The sequence below is a fragment of the Mustelus asterias genome, chromosome 7 (genome assembly GCF_964213995.1).
Source record: "Mustelus asterias chromosome 7, sMusAst1.hap1.1, whole genome shotgun sequence".
Classification (NCBI taxonomy): Eukaryota; Metazoa; Chordata; class Chondrichthyes; order Carcharhiniformes; family Triakidae; genus Mustelus; species Mustelus asterias.
The window spans coordinates 93,013,025-93,034,823 of NC_135807.1; the positions used below are offsets into that span (position 1 = coordinate 93,013,025).

At 41.8% G+C, this 21,799-nt stretch overlaps 1 protein-coding gene across 12 annotated transcripts in view; it reads right to left on the bottom strand.

The window, feature by feature from the left end:
- Positions 1–8,392: 8,392 nt before the first annotated feature.
- The window catches only part of trps1 (trichorhinophalangeal syndrome I), a 212,488-nt gene continuing 199,081 nt past the window's right edge, over positions 8,393–21,799 (bottom strand). For all 12 annotated transcript variants that reach the window (XM_078216469.1, XM_078216460.1, XM_078216467.1 and 9 more), the window contains one exon: positions 8,393–10,544. In XM_078216469.1, coding sequence (XP_078072595.1) covers positions 9,495–10,544 — 1,050 coding nt within the window. In that variant the 3' untranslated portion in view covers positions 8,393–9,494. The remainder of the gene's footprint in view (positions 10,545–21,799) is intronic.

Genomic DNA, 21,799 nt, shown 5'->3' on the forward strand with positions numbered 1-21,799 from the left:
GCTTCCACCCCTGCTACAGATGTTGGTTCTGCAACTAGATGCAATGGTAGAGGTAGAAAAAAGTGAAGTTTAAAATGCATACTGGTATCACACGTGTTCATTCACTGTGCATACGTTTCATGATTGTAAATGTAGCTCTTATTTATCGCTCTACAAGTTTCAAGTAATTAATGTCTAATCAATATGTTGTAAGGGTCTAAAATGTTCTCTCCCCAACTATCTCTTGTTGCTCAGATCCATTAAGTCTCACTCAACCGTATTACAGTGAATTGCTTTTATTTCCACATCTGCCACATGAATAAAGGCACTTCATATGTGAAGATAAGGCTGAGCAATAAACACAAGACCCTTAGATCTCAGGCAGACATTATTTAGCCTCAGGAGAATTAATCATCAAGGTTAATGATTATCTTGATGCTGGTCACACTGAAGTCTGTAATTTGTTGATGTAACAAGTATTTTTTCTGACCAATATTAGAATCTTTTCTCACCAAGTGAACAGTGCGATGCTTATTTTATAGAAACACAGAAGGTAGGGGCAGGAGGAGGCCATTTGGCCCTTCAAGCCTGCTCCGCTGATCGTCCAACTCAACAACCTAATCCTGCTTTCTCCCCATAACCTTTGATCCCATTTGCCCCAAGTGCTAAATCCAGCCGTCTCTTGAATACATTCAATGTTTTGGCATCAACTACTTCCTGTGGTAACGAATTCCACAGGCTCACCACTCTTTGGCTGAAAAAATGCCTCATCTCCGCCCTAAATGGTCTACCCCGAATCCTCAAACTGTGACCCCTGGTTCTGGATTCCCCCACCATCGGGAACATCCTCCCTGAATCTACCCTGTCTAGTCCTGTTAGAATTTTATAAGTCTCCATGAGATCCCTCCTCATTCATCTGAACGCCAGTGAAAACAATCCTAACCTACTCAATCTCTCCTCATACATCAGCCCCACCATCCCGGAACCAGCCTGGTAAACCTTCGACCTTACGACTGAGAGTTTTTGGAAAAGTAATATTCATTGTTGAGCATCATAGCCTTTCATGCTCTCCTGCAGCGTTCTTTCATCTCCACATTTAAGGAATGTTAATCCCTCCTTAGTTTCCACTCTCGCTATGTGTGATGCTGAACGATGGAAATTGTTTCCACTCTGACATTTGAAATGCCTGCAAGAGTGCGATGTCCGAAGTGTGCGCTCATCATGGAGCAGCTGTCTACTTACCCGTGAGGATCTTACTTTGCCAATTGCCTAGTGGTACTTTATAAAATCCTCCTGTAAAGGCACATGATGCAACTCAATCTGGAATTAATGCACAGTTGTGCACTCATTGACTCAGGGTAGATAGAAAGGTTTGGTTTGCGAGATGAACAATGTCGAGGTATTGCTACAAAAGCGACACTTCGGCACATCTCCTGAGTGCTCAGTAGGGTCAATGAAAGAAGAAGCAATCAGTGGCTGCTGTATGAATACTGACTGGGCCACACCTCCCCCAAATGCCAAGGTAATGCAGTAAGAAGTTTAACAACACCAGGTTAAAGTCCAACAGGTTTATTTGGTAGCAAAAGCCACACAAGCTTTCGGAGCTCTAAGCCCTTTCTTCAGGTGAGTGGGAATTCTGTTCACAAACAGAGCATATAAAGACGCAAACTCAATTTACATGAATAATGGTTGGAATGCAAATACTTACAACTAATCAAGTCTTTAAGAAATAAAACAATGTGAGTGGAGAGAGCATCAAGACAGGCTAAAAAGATGTGTATTGTCTCCAGACAAGACAGCCAGTGAAACTCTGCAGTTCTAGGCAACTGTGGGGGTTACAAATAGTGTGACATGAACCCAATATCCCGGTTGAGGCCGTCCTCGTGTGTGCGGAACTTGGCTATCAGTTTCTGCTCAGCGACTCTGCGCTGTCGTGTGTCTGGAGACAATACACATCTTTTTAGCCTGTCTTGATGCTCTCTCCACTCACATTGTTTTGTTTCTTAAAGACTTGATTAGTTGTAAGTATTCGCATTCCAACCATTATTCATGTAAATTGAGTTTGTGTCTTTATATGCTCTGTTTGTGAACAGAATTCCCACTCACCTGAAGAAGGGGCTTAGAGCTCCGAAAGCTTGTGAGGCTTTTGCTACCAAATAAACCTGTTGGACTTTAACCTGGTGTTGTTAAACTTCTTACTGTGTTTACCCCAGTCCAACGCTGGCATCTCCACATCAAGGTAATGCAGAGCAGAGATTTGGCAGGCTTCTGACAAATGCAGGATCATGAGTGTTTGTAAAATAGCACACAATGGCCCTCTGAGCCACTATCTAAGACGATAAAGTGAACATAACTCACAGCTTTGGGTGCATGCTGTCAAGTTCAAGTAACAGATCTCTGGATTTTGATGTCTGCTCAGTAAGAAGTCTCACAACACCAGGTTAAAGTCCAACAGGTTTATTTGGTAGCAAAAGCCACTAGTTTTCAGAGCACTGCCCCTTTGTCAGGGAAGTGGGAGTTCTGTTCACAAACAGGGCATATAAAGACACAAACTCAATTTACAGAATACTATTTAAAAATAAAAATCTATTTGGAAATTGAGTTTGTGTCTTTATATGCCCTGTGAACAGAACTCCCACTTACTCGACGAAGGTGCAACGCTCCAAAAGCTAGTTGCTTTTGCTACCAAATAAACCTGTTGGACTTTAACCTGATGTTGTGAGACTTCTGTGTTTACCCCAGTCCAATGCCAGCATCTCCACATTCTGATGTCTGCTGCCATCTTGGGGCTCAGTAACAAGATGAGGCCTCTGCAATATTCATGGGTTTGGAGAGCTGATGTTTGGAGAGACAGTGCTGTCCAGATGTTACTCTCAGGTGGTAATTATTGGCAAATGTTTTTCGTCTTAGTGCCACTTGCTAAGCCATTGTCATACTGACACGAGTACATTAAGGGTGCAATGGCATTCCAGCTGCTTGAAAGTTGACATACCCACTGACTGCTTGATGCCATGTTTGAAAGGGCTGTACTACGTGCAGTTGCTTAAGAATGTGCACTCATGGAGTGCTTAACACATTCCACAATGGCCACATATTCTCGAGGCTACTGCATCTTCCAATGATAACCCTATCGTTTGGGCTGAATGTCACTTACACTCCCTCTATGATCATTGTGAGATTGATGACCTTTTGCGATCTGTTGCTGCTGAGAATAAGGGTTTTGTTATATCCCCTGCATCAAAGCACAAAGAGAACTTTGATCATGAAAACTTGTCTTTTCCTTATTCCTTGGCAGATCTTATAGCTATGAGATTGTCATGAGCACGTCTGCCATGTCCTGTCTGTGCAATCATAGAATCCCTACAGTACAGAAAGAGGCCATTCGGCCCATTGAGTCTGCACCGACCACAATCCCACCCAGGCCCTATCCCCATATCCCTACATATTTACCCACTAATCCCTCTAACCTACGCATCTGAGGACACTAAGGGCAATTTTAGCAATGGCCAATCAACCTAACCCGCACATCTTTGGGCTGAGGGAGGAAACCGGAGCACCCGGAGGAAACCCACGCAGACACGAGGAGAATGTGCAAACTCCACACAGACAGTGACCCAAGCCGGGAATCGAACCCAGGTCCCTGGAGCTGTGAATGTGGCTGAATCATCTGAATCCACCACCACCCCCCTCCCCCCACAGTGCTCCCCAACAGTGTGGCCTCAGCCCCAAGACAGTCTCTTCAATATACCCCCAACTGTGTGGCCTCAGCTTCAGGATAGTCTCTTATTCTTGCTTGGATAGTCTATATCGCTTACCCCAGGACTGTCTTTCACTACTCCACTCTATATTTCTTGATTACCCACTAGCCCTGCCTCTGTGACCCCCTCGTCTCTTCATCCCCCCATGAGTCCTGCCTTCATTTACGCACTCACCACTGGTCTTGCCAAGCATTCCCAATCTTGGTGCAGTTTGTGATACCGGCACCCAATATCTTGCAGCAAGGCCATTAAAGGTAGGCAAAATCAGTGTTGTTGAAGTGAAGCTCATCAGGTGCATGCCACTCATAGATAGACCATTCTAATTATCCAGTTGTGGGCCACTTCATTTGGAGTTGGAACATAATGCTGGCAAGTTTGTCCTTTAATGCACATTCATGAGATGCAAATGTGGTTCCTGACATAATTCAGTGAGAAACTCGACCTGCCTTTAACCTGGCAAAATTCCAAACCAGTTTCCCACCAATAGGAAACTGATGATGTGAAATCCAGTGCCCCCACCCACCACCATTCCCACCACTGGCAGGAGTGGAACATTCCATCCGTAGTGTTTGTGATGGATGAATTTTGCTATTTGAAAACATTCTCTAGCTGAATTTCAGATGCTTCCACTGAATATGACAATACAACCTCAAACCATTACTCTGGGATCCCTCCACGGTTTCTCATCGAGACCTCTGTAGAAATGAAAATAACTAAAGTCTCAGATCCTGAACAAAAACAAATCTCAATTTTCGATAAAAATGGTGAAAAATTAAATTCTAAATGTTTAGAAATAAATTCCAAATTCCACACACAATTCCTCCCCCACCAACACCTCATTTAACTTGGAGAAGTTCACCTGAACACTGCCATTATCTGGCCATGGAGTGACTGGTGTTAAGCCTTTTGTCATCAGACACAACTATAGGAATTACCATTGTCAATCCAAAGTAGTCAGTCATGCCCACACTCTTGATGCATCTCGTAATAACACTCACAAGGTATTTTTTTTAAAATTGGATAGATCTTTTTTTTCTTTTTAATACCAATAAAGAAACTTAAACAGGTGCAACAAGAACCAAACCACATTTTGAGCAAACAGTGAAAATATTTCCCACTCCGTATATTCAGAATGGATAGGTGAGGAGGTTACCTAGGAAGCAGGGGTCTGTCGCATATTCATTTCAACGCGGATGATTCTGAATGAAGAATGAATGGGTTCATCAGCACCGAGAGCTCTGAATGTGCATCAGGATAAGCATGCAATTATTCCTTCGGTTCTGAAAGACCATATCAGATGATGTTTAGGGAATGCATGATCTGGAGCTAATGGGCTAATGCAAAATGAAAAGCACCAGTGAGCAGTCAAATAACTTACAAAGACACAGGTATAAATGAAGGTCTACAGGAAATTAATGACCAAATATAAGGATGAGATAAAGTGATCACTGTCAGTGTTAAGGGCAGACCCTGTTTATTAGCACAGTTTTAAAAGTAATACCCATCATGGGAACATGCCCTGAATTCTCAAGCAGTGCAGAATGGGGGTCAATTGATGTCATAGCAAATCATTGTTCTTCTTGTACAACAATGCACAAGATCAGACTATTACTGCATCCTGGCTGAAACCATTTTTAACATACTTCAACTAAGTCCTGCAACTCCTTCAAGCTCAACCTTAAAAATACTTGATAACCTGCAAGTCCTTGACATTATTAATCACCGTTTGGAAAAGCTGCTCGCCCAGGGACTCTACAATGCAGTAAATTCTGCAAGTGACAATGTCAGCTCTTTGCAGGCTCGTATATTCAGCTTTGATTGAAGACTTCAGAAAATAATTTCATGGTTACTGATACATGTTGGCGTGTTGCTGACTCTGTTTGAATCACTGGCAATCAGCAAACCCGAACCTGCACATCGACTATTCGTATAAAGCCAAACCATTATTGAAACAACCAATCCGTACTTAACTACCTGATAATTGCAACATTACATCTATTGATAAACTTTGTCACTTTAGGAGCAAATTCATAAACTGATGGAGGACAAGAATCATTCGGCCTATCTAAAATTCTTCACCCAGGACCATTCTAAATTCAGTCCTGTTGTTGCATTTATTTGCTTTTTAAATTAATCCTTGTTTTTTTAGTAGCACCACTCTGCTTGCAAGCTTATTCCAAATGTTAATCGTTCTTTGTGAAGGTGAAAATCCTGATATCAGCTCCAATGTTACCTTTTGCTAGTTTGAACCAGTCTCCCCCGCTCTATTGCTGCTGCTTCTTTAAAGTAGTATTCTGAATTGATCTTTTCTGCATTAGCTTAAAAATCTCTATAGGAATGTCTCGGACAGGCTGAAAAGCCCAAGTGTATCTCCAGTCTCAACTTATACCTTCAACCTTTGATACATTTCTCTGTACTGCCTCCAGGACTTGACTGTATCCCTCATTTATCAGTGACGTGCATTCAAGGTGCATTCTGACAAAAGTGGTATATAGCTTGATCATAAAGTCCTGTGAATTATACACTACTGTTTTTGGCCATGTAGTTTAACATTCGATGAGGTTTGATGATTGCTGCTCTGAAATGCTTGGAAAAGGTGTGCTACCAACCTTCTTGGCCATTCCAAATCTGCTAATTAAGAGCAATGACTCATCCATTTTTCCTTCCTATGTAGTACTTAGCACTTGTATGCATTAAACGTTATTTGCCATTGTTTGGCCTATTTGTATTTCATTTACAAATTAAGAGAGTTACAAAATGGCTCTCAGTTCTTCTCTAGATTTACTCCAATCTTTTCATCTGGAAATAGCCAGGATTTGCTCACAGTCTTCCACTGCAGAATAAAAAAAATGAAAGCAACAAAGTTCTTTGGTGCTTGGATGGTTTTGACACCTAGTGTTTGCTTTGAGAAACAGCATAAACAAGTACACCCACTGTTCCAAATTTAACATGCTTATTAGCTGTACCAATATTGTAGCACTTTTAAGATTAACACTCAATCGTGAGGCCGAGGCTCTGTCGCACACTTCTAATTAATTGAAAATGTTAGTGCTGAAAGCACTGCTTGTAAAAATAATTTATAGTAAACTTAACTTAATTTCAAACCAACGCCTTCCCACACTGCAATCTGAATGCCAGCTTTGACAGAGTTTCCATTTTTTGAGACTATGAGGAAAAAGATCTTTCTGTTGGCCATTGTAAAGACTGGCCGGTCAGCAAAGACTAAGGGGTCAATGTGTGCCCATCTTCAGAAGTTACAGTGCCACCTTCTTACCACAGGTCAGCATAACTTAGCAGTGAGTGGAATTTAATAATAAGCAAACATTCAGTAAGATCAGTTTGTTAGTAGTGTGCTAAGTATCAAACTCAAAAGTGGCTGGGGAAATATGCTCCAAACTCTAATGTAATAAATTTCTTAATATGTTCAACTAAGGCCAACAACCACTGTAAGAATATTTTAAGTACTCTAAAATATATGCAGATATTATTGCTTGGGCATGTTAAGATGAACTTGGCACATCAGCGTTGAGTCAAAACCCATCTAACTAATGGTATAGGATCTCTGTAATGTTCAGTTATGTATAGCGCACCATGGCCTGGATAGAATGGACGTGGAGAAGATGTTTCCATTAGTAGGAGAGACTAGGATCCAAGGGCACAGCCTCAGAGTAAAGGGACAGAGTAAAGAGGCCTTTAGAACCGAGATGAGGAGGAATTTCTTCAGCCAGATAGTTCACTGCCACAGAAGGCTGGGGAGGCCAGGTCATTGAATGCATTTAAGGCAGAGATGGATAGATTCTTGATTGGCAAAGGAATCAAAGATTACGAGGAAAAGGCAGGAGAATGGGGTTGAGGAACATATCGGCCATTGGAGCAGACTCAATGAGCCGAATGGCCTAATTCTGCTCCTACATCTTTATGGGTCTCATTATGGCTTAAAACCATACACTTAACCTTTCATAGGGACCGGAAACCTGGAGTGTTATTAAAGAGTCAATAAGCCAAACAAAAATAAAGAATATCTTACAGACAAAACAGTTACAAAAACAGTCCCAGGGATCAGAACCTGTGTACGGCAGTTTTTGTGAGTGCTTAGTTACCCCATGACAGATAGCCTGCCTAGCCCTGGAAAATCTGCTTATTGTCACCATCTGTCAACAGCGTTCTTCTTCAAGCAGTGATATGGGTGGCTGCTGTGGATTCTGCTGTGTGTAGGCTCAGTCGTGACTGCACTAATGAGACTTTTGAAAAGCTACTGATCTGTTCCTGCCACAAAACCTTTGGTTGTCACATAATATAAAGTATTGAATCTTACTTACAAGAATTTTACAAAAATAACCAGTTTAAACCAGAATATTGACAGCAGAGAAGAATAATAAATGCAGGCCTCCAGGCAACAGCGAAGCTCTAACCTGCTTCAACACCTACTGCAGTCCTTCAGAGAATATGGAAGTGCTTGTAAAATTAATAGGGTATTGACTGCTCTCGCACCTTGAAACTGAGAGTTTATTGCTATTGAAGGGCTGAACATCATAAGCTTATCAGTTACACACATTTCAGTTCCAGGCGATTAATTGCTAAAACCATCCACCGGTTTGTATTTTCCAGATAAATGTGTCCACACTTAAGTTTTCTGTGGGCAATTACTTCACTTGTTTGCAGAGAGAACTCAAAAAGGTAATTGTGACGTGAACAAAATTGTAAACAGGGCAAAAGCAGGGAGGCGGGCAGGGACAGCTTGTTCACTGTATCAGGAAACTTCACTTAAATACTTTTGGTAAAACTTTATTATTCAAGTTTAGATGTAAATGACCTCATTTCTGTCCGAAATAGTTTTCATGGAAGATACAGAAAGAATGTGTAGGTGTGATAAAACAAAGAAATAAACATCACAAAATTACATGCATGATGAAGGTCAGGAACATGTCCCAGTCACTTTAAAGGCAGAGGCAGTGGTTCCCACTGCTTTCCTTAGGATTTGGATTTTTTAAAACAGTGAATAATATTGAAAGATTTGGAAACCAGAAAAACTGTAAAAGCTATGATTCATTTTCAGATTCCTAGAATGATTTGATTTTTTTTAAATTTCAGCTCCTGGAAGCACTGCCTCTGCACTAAAACAAGACTGTTTTTCATTATAAGACTGATGTATGATTCCACTGGAAAATGCAATAAACAAAGTCAACAGTAAACAGCGATTCCAACATCACTTGATAAGAACCATCAACTTTCAAACTGTTTCACTTGAAACATAATATTGAAAAGCAATTAACAAATGTGCATATAGTCTTTTCAAGCTTAACAATATGAATTAAGAGCTTTGATAGATAACACAAGGTACATTAATATTAAGTGGAATGCATAGTGCTACCCTCTTTTCCCCCTATTTAAGCATGAAAATACGTTCAGCTACTTTTCATCCATACTTTGCATTAGCAACGACCGTATTTGTTTCATCTTGGTATTCAGGGCTACTAGGTGAAAGAAAAAAAATCTAAAGAAATAGAAATAGGTGCTTCATTACTTATTTTGCTACATTTGCACATGTAAACAGCTAGAAAAGAATCAGTATTCTGACTCTAAAGCATAATGCAATATTTTTTGTTGCATACTTTATAGAAAAAAATTATACAATGTGTCAGGCACCATCATTTTCAAATGTTTTACATTTACTCTTTTTTAGAAAAATAATATTCTGATTGTTCTCCCAAATTCTAAAATGCAACATGTACGCATTGTGTTACAGTACTAAAAGTTCTATTCTTTAGGTTTGCAATTTTTATCAGATTGCACATTTCTATGCAGGCCCCTCTGAATGTGTGTCATAAAGTCATACTTGTCTGTACAGAAATGCTGGCATATGCTACACTGGAAAGGTCCGCTTTCACCATGGCAACTCATATGCAATGCGTACATCACTTCATCCATAAAGAGAATGCTGCAATGAACACACTTGGTCAGTGATTCATCTTGCGTGCCTCGGTCCACTTTGTCTGGGGATTTGACCACATTTTCTACGCTCTCCTCCGCCGTGGTTACCGAGGCGTTAACTTTGTCCTTTGCGGCATCGTTTGCGGCTGGTCCTGACCTGGAATGTTTTGTGGCCAGATCCAAAGGAATGTCATTATCAGAACCAATGGACGAGAAAGTCGGAGGCAGGTTAAAGGCAGGATAAGGCACAAAGTTTTGGCAAGGGTTTGGTAGGCCAGACACATGGTAGTGTGGATTCCCAGCGACAGACAATTTATATTTACTCCAGAACCTCAGCCAATCAGCTTCATTTTGTAAATCACTATGCACAAACTGAAATCCAAACAAAGGATACTGGTACTTTTCAATAGGGCTTCCTGGAGGCGAGTAATTTGGGTGCTTTGTAGGTCGAAGGTATTTTTCAATAGGGCTTCCGCGTTCAGAACTTCCTTTCCCTTCTGCTACAGGCAAACAATTTCCTGGCTCTGCACTGCTTTCCTGAGGGCTCTTTACTTGAACTTGCAGTGGCTGCATTCTTCTGTGAAGGTCCACAGTCTGGCCAACCACCAACGTAGGCTGGCTCTGGTGTGACTTATTCACCGAACCATATAGATCAAGTTTGCTCAGATTAGGCTGCTCCCGGTGCTGACTATCCGCCGAGTGCTCCTCCGATTTCCTTTCTAGCGAGCTGTCATTCAGTTGCTCCTCATTGCCTACTCTCTGCTGCTTATTGACTTGCTCTGGCTGGAGTACTTCCGGGTTGAGACGCTTCCTTGTCCGTCTTCGAATGATCTGCTCCCCATTGCTTTGCTTTATAATATTTAAAGGGCGCGGAGTCTAGAAACAAACAAAGAACAGGTAGATCTTAATTGAGACTTGCACAACTCTGCTATTTATCATTAATTGTAACTCAATACACATTAATTAATTGTGAGGACTGGAAGAGGAGAAGTCCTCATTTTGGGGAAACAAAGGACAAGTTTATTCAAGTCCAGAAAACAAGGAAATTTGACATCTATATAATTGATCTCATACATGTTTTTTGCATAGCAGGTAGTACAAGTTTATACTTGCTTCTATTTGTTTAAAAAACACCTTGCATCAGCGTGAAGTAACCAGACAAACAAATAGATGGATTTGTAACAAAGGATGGGCAAGGTCAGAACCAGAATTCTGACGTAATAGAACACAGATTAGGAAGATACATTTTAATTATTTGCCTTTCTGAAGAAAATCAATAGTCTGCACAATTGAAGATGCAGTATTAATTGTATTTACAGCCATGACTCATATGATAACTGTGAGCACACTAATCATAGAATCCCTACAATGCAAAAGGAGGCCATTCAGCCCCTTGTGTCTGCGCCGACTCTCCCACAGAGCATCCCACCCAGGTCCTATCACCTAATCTACAGTGGTGAAGAACATACTGTACAATGGCTGCAGATGCACTAAGTGCAGCATCAGCGGGAGGGACAACTATCTACCGAGAAATGGGCAATATGGACCCTAGAAATGCAGAATTATTGGGTGAATCAAAGTTGAAGTGTTGTTCACACAGGATTTTCCCCAGACTTTGGGACCCTGCTGTTGGGACAAAATGGGGGTCCTGAGCCCACGCTTACTGGCGACAGACCCAGTAGTGCAATTTTGCTGAAGGCTGCCTCTAACTTGCTTCCTCTTAACTTGCTTCCTTTGCTCTCTCTGTCCTCGTAACGATAGCTCTGGGCTCTCAATGCTGTTGACCCAATCTGAAAATTGATAGATCTGGAGCCTCGGCAACCCCATCAGGAGAGGCTGGAGCTGCCAAGGCAGATAGGAGCCGCCGGGACACCTTCAACATGGAGATGCTCTCAAAGGAATGCACTGAGTATTAAGATCATTAGGGCCGAAAGTGGAGGGGAAACCCCCGGAGGTGTACTGTTTGAGCTGGAGGTGCACCTTTCTTGCTAGAGGCTCCCTCTTTGGACCACAGAGCTTCTGGTTCTAATCACCTACCCTGGGCTGCTGTAGGGTAATCATCTCCATTGAGCTGGTGGTGTCTGCATATGGAGAGAAGCTGCTCCACCAGTGGTTAAAAAGCCCCCAATTCGGTGCATATAATCAGCTTACTTGTCTGCCTGCCTTTCAGGCAACCGATCTGAGCCCATGCATTACCTTAGGAATCTTCTCCACGGGTGTGAATGTGTTGGGGAGCCATCCCCAAACCAGCTCCTCCTATTTTCCTGTCCCCCTGCCCCCACTAACATCAATGTCAAGGACTGGGGAAATTCAGCCTTTATTCTTTTATGGGATGTAGGCATCGCTGATTTGATGCCAATCTCTAATTGCCTCTGAGTATCTCACTTTTAGAGGACATTTAAGAACAAAGCACCTTGCTGTAGGTCTGGAGTCACATTTAGAACGGCATATTTCCTTCCTCAAGGACATTAGTGGGTTTGTACAATAATCAATAATGGCTTCATGGTTATCACTAGACTTTTAATTCCAGATTTTTATTGAATTTAAATTTCACCATCTGCCATGGTAGGATTTGAACCCAGGTCCCCAGAGCAGTACCCTGGGACTCAGTTACTAGCTGAGTGACAACACCACTATGCTGCTGCCTCCCCTGTACCAGTGTCAGTATCTGTAGGTGTGACACTGATAAGCCTCAAAGTCTATGATACACATATTCATTAGATGGTGTCCGCATTAAAGGGAAAGCCTGCTCCTTCCCTCAATCCAACCCCACTCCCTCCAAGTCAATGGAAGGCCCTGGGTCATTGGAAGATTTTCCTCCCGGCCACTCTACTTTTTGCTGCTTCCTGGAAGGTAAAGGCAGGTTTGAAGAAGTGGTAATAAAGGCCCAATGAAATTTTCCCAATGAGGCCATGGGACATCGTCTAACTGCACCGTACCATGTCAATGGGTACAGTGAGGAGAAACAGCAAGCTTCCTTGGGAAATTCCACGTCCACACCAGATAACGGGGAAAGGCTCTGTTAAGCCTGAGAGTAAGAAGTCTAACAACACCAGGTTAAAGTCCAACAGGTTTATTTGGTAGCAAAAGCCACTAGCTTTCGGAACAGGCTGTCCCTTCGTCAGCTGACGAAGGGACAGCCTGTTCCGAAAGCTAGTGGCTTTTGCTACCAAATAAACCTGTTGGACTTTAACCTGGTGTTGTTAGGCTTCTTACTGTGTTACCCCAGTCCAACGCCAGCATCTCCACATCAAGCCTGAGAGTAGACATTATAGACCCTGAAATGCAAAGGTGGACGTGGATAACTAAGCTCGAGGGGAATTGTACCTTCTGACAGCCCACTAACAATACTGAGAGATATTGATTCAGGCAGCTCTTTGCTGAGGCTCCTATACTGGGTCAGAGCAGCATAACTTTGCCCTGATTTCCTTGGTTTTCAGTTAGGCTAAGTCATGAGTGATTTCCCCTTTAGGTGTCAATGGCGTGCCCCAAGTATGATTATAATCCGGTGCCCTACATGGAGGGGTGGGCAGGTATACGATATAGTGTCCATCTCTGAGACATTCAGGACATATATTCTTATGCATACAGCAGATGGAATGTGTGTATCCATTGGCAATGGTGATGGTTAACATTTTTGGAATTGTATGTTCAACATTATTGTAAGTGCAGCTGCTGTCCCCTACAAACTGGACACCAATATCCAAGTATAATTAGCCAGAATTAGGAGACTGACAGAGAAAGCTTTCTGTACTCTCCAGAGTTAGGCATATCACATGCCATTGAATGGTCGACTCTATTTTGATAGGTGGATGAATTGCTTGACCCACTGAACAGTTTGAAACCCTCAACGATAGGCGAGATGGATCCCCATCCATGTGCAACTATAGCAATTGAACACCATATAAGCACAAGCCTTTCTGGACTATGCATCGTGTCTGCCTTGTTGCGAGTCATGTATATCAGCGAAGCCTTTTCTACAACCTGCAGAAACAGCAGCTAGCTGTAATCAATTTTACCTTGCGTCTGTATGTGCTGTAAGCAGCAGGAAAAGAAATCCAATAACTAATCCATCTTGCACTCCTTATGCAAGAGCAAATAACGCCTCAGCAGCATCAAATCACTAGTTTGCTGTTGTTACTGCAGTGAAATACTAGACTTTTAACCAACATTTCAGTGATTACTATCTGCTTATGTGAACACTTTTTTAAAAAATTACCAATAAACCTTGAATGATGCAATGTCAGATTGTGCAAGAGTGCGCAGGACCAGCTCAGAGGGGAGGAAATCTGCTGGAGACAGCACCATTCAGCCCAATTTGTCCATCAGCTATTTTGTTTGGTTGCACATTTCATGTGAATAAATAATACATCCATGAGATTTTGCTGAGGGGAATATATTTCATCTGAATCAATATGCTACACTATAGATCACTAAGACCTTGATGGGAGAGGGTAGAGATAGTCAAGATGGTTAGACAAGCTCTGGCACTAGAGACCTGGCTGAACATTTTGCAAGATTGAAAAAATATATATATTTTTCACTTTCAACTTCTCCCCAGAAGTATTTTATCCTCGGAGAGACCACTATTTGCCAAAAGAGGCTTGTGGGGGAGGCAGGGTCAGAAAAGATGCTGCTCGGAGATGAACGGGGAAGGGCAGGTACTTGTGAAGATTTGAGCAGGTTGAGTGACACCATTGTGGGCGCACTCCCAGACAGGGAGGGTGCATAGAACACAAGGCTAATTATAATGTACTGTGCGAGTGGATTTCTCATGCTGGGGCTGTTGAGAAAGAGTCCCAGTCAGATTATTAATCATCAATGTTACCTTATCTGAAAACTGTTATTCTAGCCGTTTGCATTCCACAAAATGGATACAAGAGTTGCACTTTGTAGCAAAATAATCATTTGCTTCAATGAATCACTTAAACCACTTTGCAACGTGGAGCTGCTCCAGCACTGGAATTGTAGGCTTAAACCATTTACATTCTATAGTGGATCCAAAATATTGGCATCAACTGCGAGTTCTATGCTTCCCCCCTCAATATCAAGGGAAGTGACCTCCAGGTTAGCAATACACAAAGACCTGCTTAAATGGATTGGACTGCTTAAGCGGCCAATCTTAACTGGCCTGCAGCAGGGGAATGTCTGTAATTCTGAAACTTGTACGCTACCTCGTTGCAATGCCTCCAGTGGCATGCCTTGTCGTAGTATACAAGAAAGAAGTTTAACAACACCAGGTTAAAGTCCAACAGGTTTATTTGGTAGCAAAAGCCACCACGCCGGCATCTCCACATCATGTAGTATACAAGCCCATTTTCAATGTGTATTTAACATGAGAATATGGAGCATTACAATGTGAAAATCACCGAGGATGTCTTGAGATATTTGCTTTGTCATGTGCAAAAATAATTTGTTTGTGATGCAGTTTGCGTAAATAGGGCCTTTCTTGTATGGTTCAGCTCATCTGCTGCTTCAACCCTCATTCATGGCTTTATTACCTCAATGCATTTCTGGATGGCCTCCCACATTCTATCCTCTGTAAACTTGAGGTCATCCAAAACTCTGCTGCCCTCGTCTTAACTCGCAGCAAGTCCCATTCTCCCCATGCTCTCTGCCCTACATTGGCTCCTGGTCATGCAACGTTCTGGGCCTGGTTTTCTGGGTCCTCCAAGACCTCGCCCTTCCCTGTCTCTGTGCTCTCCTACAGCCAGCCCTTGAAGCACTTTGGGACATCGGTGTTCCTCTAATTCTAATGCTCTTAAGCGATCCAGATTTTGGTTGCTCCACCCCAAGCTACCCTGGTGCCCCTCTTTGAGGCCCTCCTTAGGGTCTGCCTCTTTTGACCAAATTGTTGGTCATCTGAGCTGATTCTTTCGTGTGGCTTGCTGTCAAAGTTTGTCTTTGATGCTCCTGTGAAGGACCTTGGGACGTTTCATTCAGTTCGAGGCGGTATATTGTCACTGTTGAAATGAAAGCCAGATTTTTATTGCTGATTCTGCCTCATCCAATGGAAAAATACATGTTTATATGTCTAAGTGAATCAATGCAGAATGCAGTGCTTGTCTAACTTAATCTAACATTGTTTTGATGCTGCAGTATGTTAAATATTATGTGACTATCAATGTATTCTCTTAATGAAGCATTTTCTATCACCCAGACTGACTCTGGGTTCAGGAAGAACCCCTGTTCCAAATCGCTATCAAATGTCAACTTCTGGAAGGTCATCCGAGTTGACATCAAGTGAGAACAGGATTGACCTTAGTCACAATGCCTCCCTTGGAGGAATAGTTTAGTAACACTTCGATCTAAGTACTATGAATGTCTTCATGCTGGTTATGAGAAACCTTGCCTGCTGTCAATGTAATTCAGAAAGTCACAGGTACATTGTCCGCAATTTTCCATTCATGGGATGCAATGGATGAAAAAATCAGAGCCACTGCTCCTGAGGCTTTCAGATACATGCTGGCAGCAGGCGAGGTTCCTCACTGCCAGCAGACCCTTGGAAAACCTAGGCCTTGGTGCCCAGGCTAACGCACGAAGAACAAAAAAATGCTGGAAAATCCCAGCAAGTCTGACAGTATCTGTGGAGAGAGGATAGGGCCAACGTTTTGAGTCTGGATGACCTGACCTGCAGAGATTTTCTGTTCTTGTTTCAGATTCCAGCATCCATAGCATTTTGCTTTCATTTTACCTGGGTTGGGGGGGGGGGGGGGGGAAGACAGAGCCCTGACATACACCATCCAAGTGAGTGCTTTCAGAGGAGGACATTAGAATAGGTGGGTGGTACAATCTTCACATGGTCCTGAATTTGACTTTTTTTTCCTTTCCATCACCTCAAACCTAGAATAACCATTAGCTAATGCTTCGTTACCAATACTTAACAATAGTTCAAACAGATAAGCCCAGATCTTTTTTTAAAACTGGAATGCTTTCTTTTGTAATTGCTACATACAGAATAATCACGTATTATATGATACCACAATCTATCTCCTCATGTTCAACAAAAGGATTAATATATAGGTCATTCCATCAGAAACAAGGTCATAAAATACAGTGTAACCATTTTACTGCAGTGGAAATTTGGCAGTGACATCCACAGACAGCTTAGTTGTTAAAAGTATCTGTGTTGTTCTTTTCAGGTTCAACAACTAGTTCTTACTGACAGCAATGCTGAAATGCCAATGAGAGTTCTTGTAGCTGCCCTGAGGAAAAACAGAATTGTGTGAGATCATTTTACTTGGATTGGCCGACTCGCATGCTGTGACAGAAGGGAAGCAGAAAAAGGAAAAAAAAGAGGGGGAGTGAAGGCAAGGATAAATGAGAAGAAAAGAAAGAAAGATTGATCAAAGAGAAGCAAGCAAAACAGATGCATTAAGGCAAGTACAGTAAGAAGTCTCACAACGCCAGTAAGTCCAAGAGGTTTATTTGGCAGCACTAGCTTTTGGAGTCTCAAACTAGGAATTGAACCCAACATTGAACCCGGGTCCCTGGCGCTGTGAGGCAGTAGTGCCTACCACTGTGCCACTCTGCCATGTCATAAGGAACCTCTTTATGAAAAGGGTGAAAAATGTCAAGATCCCGAAATTCTAGTTGAGTTTCTATACCAATGGAATTGTGACAGAATTGGACACCCAGAGGTGTAGACCCTGGTCTGAAATTTTGGGAACACAATCATCATCATCAGGGTGGGCAGAATATGGCTGTAAGGGTACAGAGGAGCTCGTTCCAAGAGCAGTGTGAGAAATTGGACCATGCATCATGAGAGAGGAAAAGATCCTTGAAGAGGAATGGATTCTGCTTTCGTATCTCAGCAGCCAAAAGGAGAAGATAATTGATCTCTTCTGGGTTTGATTACCTCCCTTCATTACAGGTTTGGGGCCTTTCTGGGCACATGGCTGCTTTTGACTGATAAAACTCCATCGAACCGTACAAAGGTACACTGGATGAATTCCTAGGGTTGCACTTTATATTTCCCTTTCATGTGGGGGCAGCATGAGGGAGACGTGCACACATTACTCCCAGTCCACCCACGTTTCCTCCCCCACCCCACATCACTAGCAGTTCAGAGCTTCTTCCACAGGGTACAATCCTAACAGAGCTGCGTTCTGCCTCCACACCGTGCATTCTTTCCAGCGCCCAAAACTGTTAAGAGAAATTCAACATACTCTGGGATTTAAAACACTAATAAAGTTTATTAGAACCGAGTGGGTTAACTTTGGATAAGAATTACAGACTGCCTTAAAAAAATATTACAGACATACTGTCTGCATAGAAACACATATAACCACATTAAACATGTATTTTGGATCTAAATATTATTTCGGATTTGATTTCTGTACACTTTGGCCAAAATGCAGGCTGCCTTGAAGCATAATGGGATAGAAGCTAACTAAGCAAAACTGCATTCTTTTAGAACAATGCAGGCACAGAGAACAATTTGTTATCAGCATTGGTCAGGGAAAGTACAGATTCTCAGATTCTAAAATAGGATTATTCATTTTTACTGACAAGGTAGCTCATCAAAGCAATGGGAACAGAAATTTTTGATCCTATGATTTGCGTAATAGAAGTTGCTAAGAGACGGGGGCAGGGGAAGTTACCTTTGAACTCTATAATTAGCGTTTTAGGAGTTGCTAGGAGACCAGAGGGGAAGGAGTTTCTGGATTCTACGGACCAATGAACTCCCAATCATGTAAGGGGGTGGGATGTTGGGCCAAAGTGCATGACATACATTGACAATGATTGATCTGTACTAATGATGGTTGGCTCATATCCAGCGGAGATGGACCGATAGGCGGGAGAAGCTAACTTTGGAAATGTATAAGTATGTTGACAAATGCAATGTACTTCAGAAATCGCAGTCAGACTACCTAACTATGTATTTTCTCCCAGTACCTGTTGGTCAATAAAAAGAAATATCTTTAACCAGGATACTGTCTTCGCGAGTCTTTGTATCTGCTAAAATTTGGTAATACATGATCTCTGAAAAAAAACCCACTATAGTCACAAACATTATGGGGCTTGAAAAAGCATTTCAATGCTTAAAGCAGAAGTTAGAACATCAGTGGAATGTACTTTGGTAGGCTGAGTGGCTTTTGTCATCTTTTGACTTACGTTCAATATCACAGCCAATAGCAAAACTGTCACATAAAGTGTTCCCTTACAGACTAATAAAATCTCACTCCAAACGTCAACCACTGCCATTCTTCCCTACAGTCAATTGCTAACAACTGGGCATAAAATTCTTAGACATTAATGGTGATCACTGCTATTGCCAAGTTATTACTTCCAGCTGCAGACAATACATTATGAAATGCAAGTGCCAAAACTTAAATAAAATAGAAAAGGCTGATGTAACAGCCAGCTCAGAAAAGTGGAACATGTGTCTCACAACTAGATGGTAGAGTCATTTTTTCGTACCACTCATCACTCAAATATACTTACATGGCACAAATTGCGGATGCTGGAATCAGAAACAAAAACAGAGAAAGCTTGAAAAATTTAGTGGGTCTGGCTGGGAGTCTATTCACTGCTCCCAATACAGTCTCCTCTATACTGGGGAGACTAAACGCAGACAGGGTTTACAGAACACCTTCGCTCAATCCACAACCTTCCTGTTGCTTGTCATTTTAAATCAGCACCTTGCGTCCATGCCCACATGTCCATTCTTGGCCTCCTGCAATGCTCCAGTGAAACTTAATGCAAACTGAAGGGGCAGCACCTCAGCTTCTGATTAGGCACGTTACAGCCCTCGGGACTCAAGATCGAGTTTGACAACTTTAGACTGTGACACCTCTCCTCTCTCTTTACCTTTTTTAATATCCCAAACATTGTTTTGTTCTGATACAAAAACCCTTCCTCCCCCACCAGGCCATTTATCACTTTTTCCCATCACTCATCACTGTTCCAGCAGTTTCACCCACTCATATCTAATCACATTTTTTCCTCTCTTTAGCTCTGAAGAACAGTCATGTGGACTCAAAATGTTTTCTCTCCCGATGGATGCTGCCAGACCTGCTGAGTTTTTCCAGCTTTTTCAGACTTTGCCTGAAATATACTGATTTAGCTTTCGTTTAGTTTTAGTTTATTTATTAGTGTCACAAGTAGGCTTACATTAACACTGCAATGAAGTTACCGTGAAAATCCCCTAGTCGCCACACTCTGGCTCCTGAGGGAGAATTTAGCATGACAGATGCACCTAACCAGCATGTCTTTCGGACTTTGGGAGGAAACCAGAGCACGCGGAGGAAACCCATGCACACCCGGGGAGAATGTGCAGACTGTAACCCAAGCTGGGAATCGAACCCAGGTCCCTGGCGCTGTGAGGCAGCAGTGCTAACCGTTGTATCACCGTGCCAACCCACGTTGGTGCTCTTCTAGGAATTGGATAATAGACGGAACATATTTCTGTAGGTAACCTATCAGGTACCAATGATATAAATAAATTTTGCCTTTTAAGTTTATTGGCCCAGATTTCACGGTCATCTGGAAAGAACGGCGCTTGATATTCTTCACACTGACAGCTGCCTACAATTCTTCACCAGATTCCGAGGATTAACATTCAGCATGACGTCCTCTACTGGAGATCAATGGCTTGTGTCAGAAGGGTAAGAGTCAGAGTGGCTCTTCAAACAATTGGATTGAAGCATCCTCACACAGCCACACAGTGTCTAAGCCAGGAAGTGTAAATTAGAATATTTAATTCATTGTAAAATCATGCACAGAACGCATAATAAGGAAAGAAAGTTTGGATTATGAAAGGGTCAGACAAAAAGAGCCAGAAAGAGTTAGTTGAAAAAAACTTTAGTGTTAAATCGCCAACACAAAATAAATACTGAAAGAATAAAACTTAACACTTGTAAAATTAAATTATCAGTGCCAAACAAGGTTGTTTGGCAGTAATAACAGAGCACACCATTAAAAATAAAATCACTTACACCTGAATGTACCTCCCCAAACTTTTCTACTGTGTTTAATAGGTAATTAGTGGGCAAGTACAACAACCTCACATCCTTACACAGATTTTAATGCTAATTCTACTGGCAAGATACCGGTGTAACAAAGCTCCTGGAAGAGCAGTTTAAAAATTAGACTGCACTTTCTCTATTTGTTCATTTAACTGTGCGATGCAAACTTTAAGTTGCTTCTCAATTTTCTCCATAATAAACACGAATGCTGATAGCCTCACTATTCACACATAGCCAGACCAATGTATAAGTGCTCAAATTTGAGAATTCTCATCACAACATAACTGGGCCTATCAGTAGTAGTGATGGGAATCCAGATAGCACTATAGCACCAGAAGAGGAATATAGGTGAGGGCTTATGCTCAGATTGGAAAGAACAAATTTGTGGGGACTTAAAACAAGACTAGTAGATTTGCCAGCTTTAGCTGGAGAAAGAAGTCTCCAGGAAAACTTGCACCGTGAAAGACATTTTTGGAGCTAAAGGTTTTCAGGTTGAGCAAGGAAAAGATCCGAAGTAAACCCTCAGAGGAATCAATTTGGACACATTTTAAGAGAATTGAATATCTCCTTAAAGAAAAGTTTAAAGTGAAATTTGTTTTGTTCATTAAGGAGGGTATTCTGCTCTGCCGTTTAAAGTATAGGTTGCCCACAAACACAATGTTTAGTCCAAAATGCTTATAGTCATTTGTTACAGTGAACATCTTAAAACACAAGATCAATTTGTGCCATACTTTCAGCTAACAACTGGAAGTTCAAATGTCTTTTTCAAAATGTTTAGTCCTAAAATTATTGCAACAAAATGGAGGATTCTTTACAGGATATTAAATCCAGAGGAGTACACTGGGTTGGGCCAGAGCTTAAACAAGCAAGATTTTGCCGTGAACATTGCTGTATTTGTTGGAAAGTTAAAATGGCTACGGCTTTTGCTGAATATCTTTCCTCAAAAGAGAGATATCATCTTTTGAGTTAACCGAAGTTAATTTAAAAACAGTGGCAGAAGAGTTGGAAATAGATTTAAAAGCGAGTGCTAAGGAAGTAAAAAACCATTGAGGTATTGGCTCAACACTGGGCCTTGAGGAAGAAAAAGGTAGTCCAGATAAAACTCAGCTTGTGTCAGTGCAAATGAAACAATTGGAATTGGTGTCAGAAGGAAAGAGATAG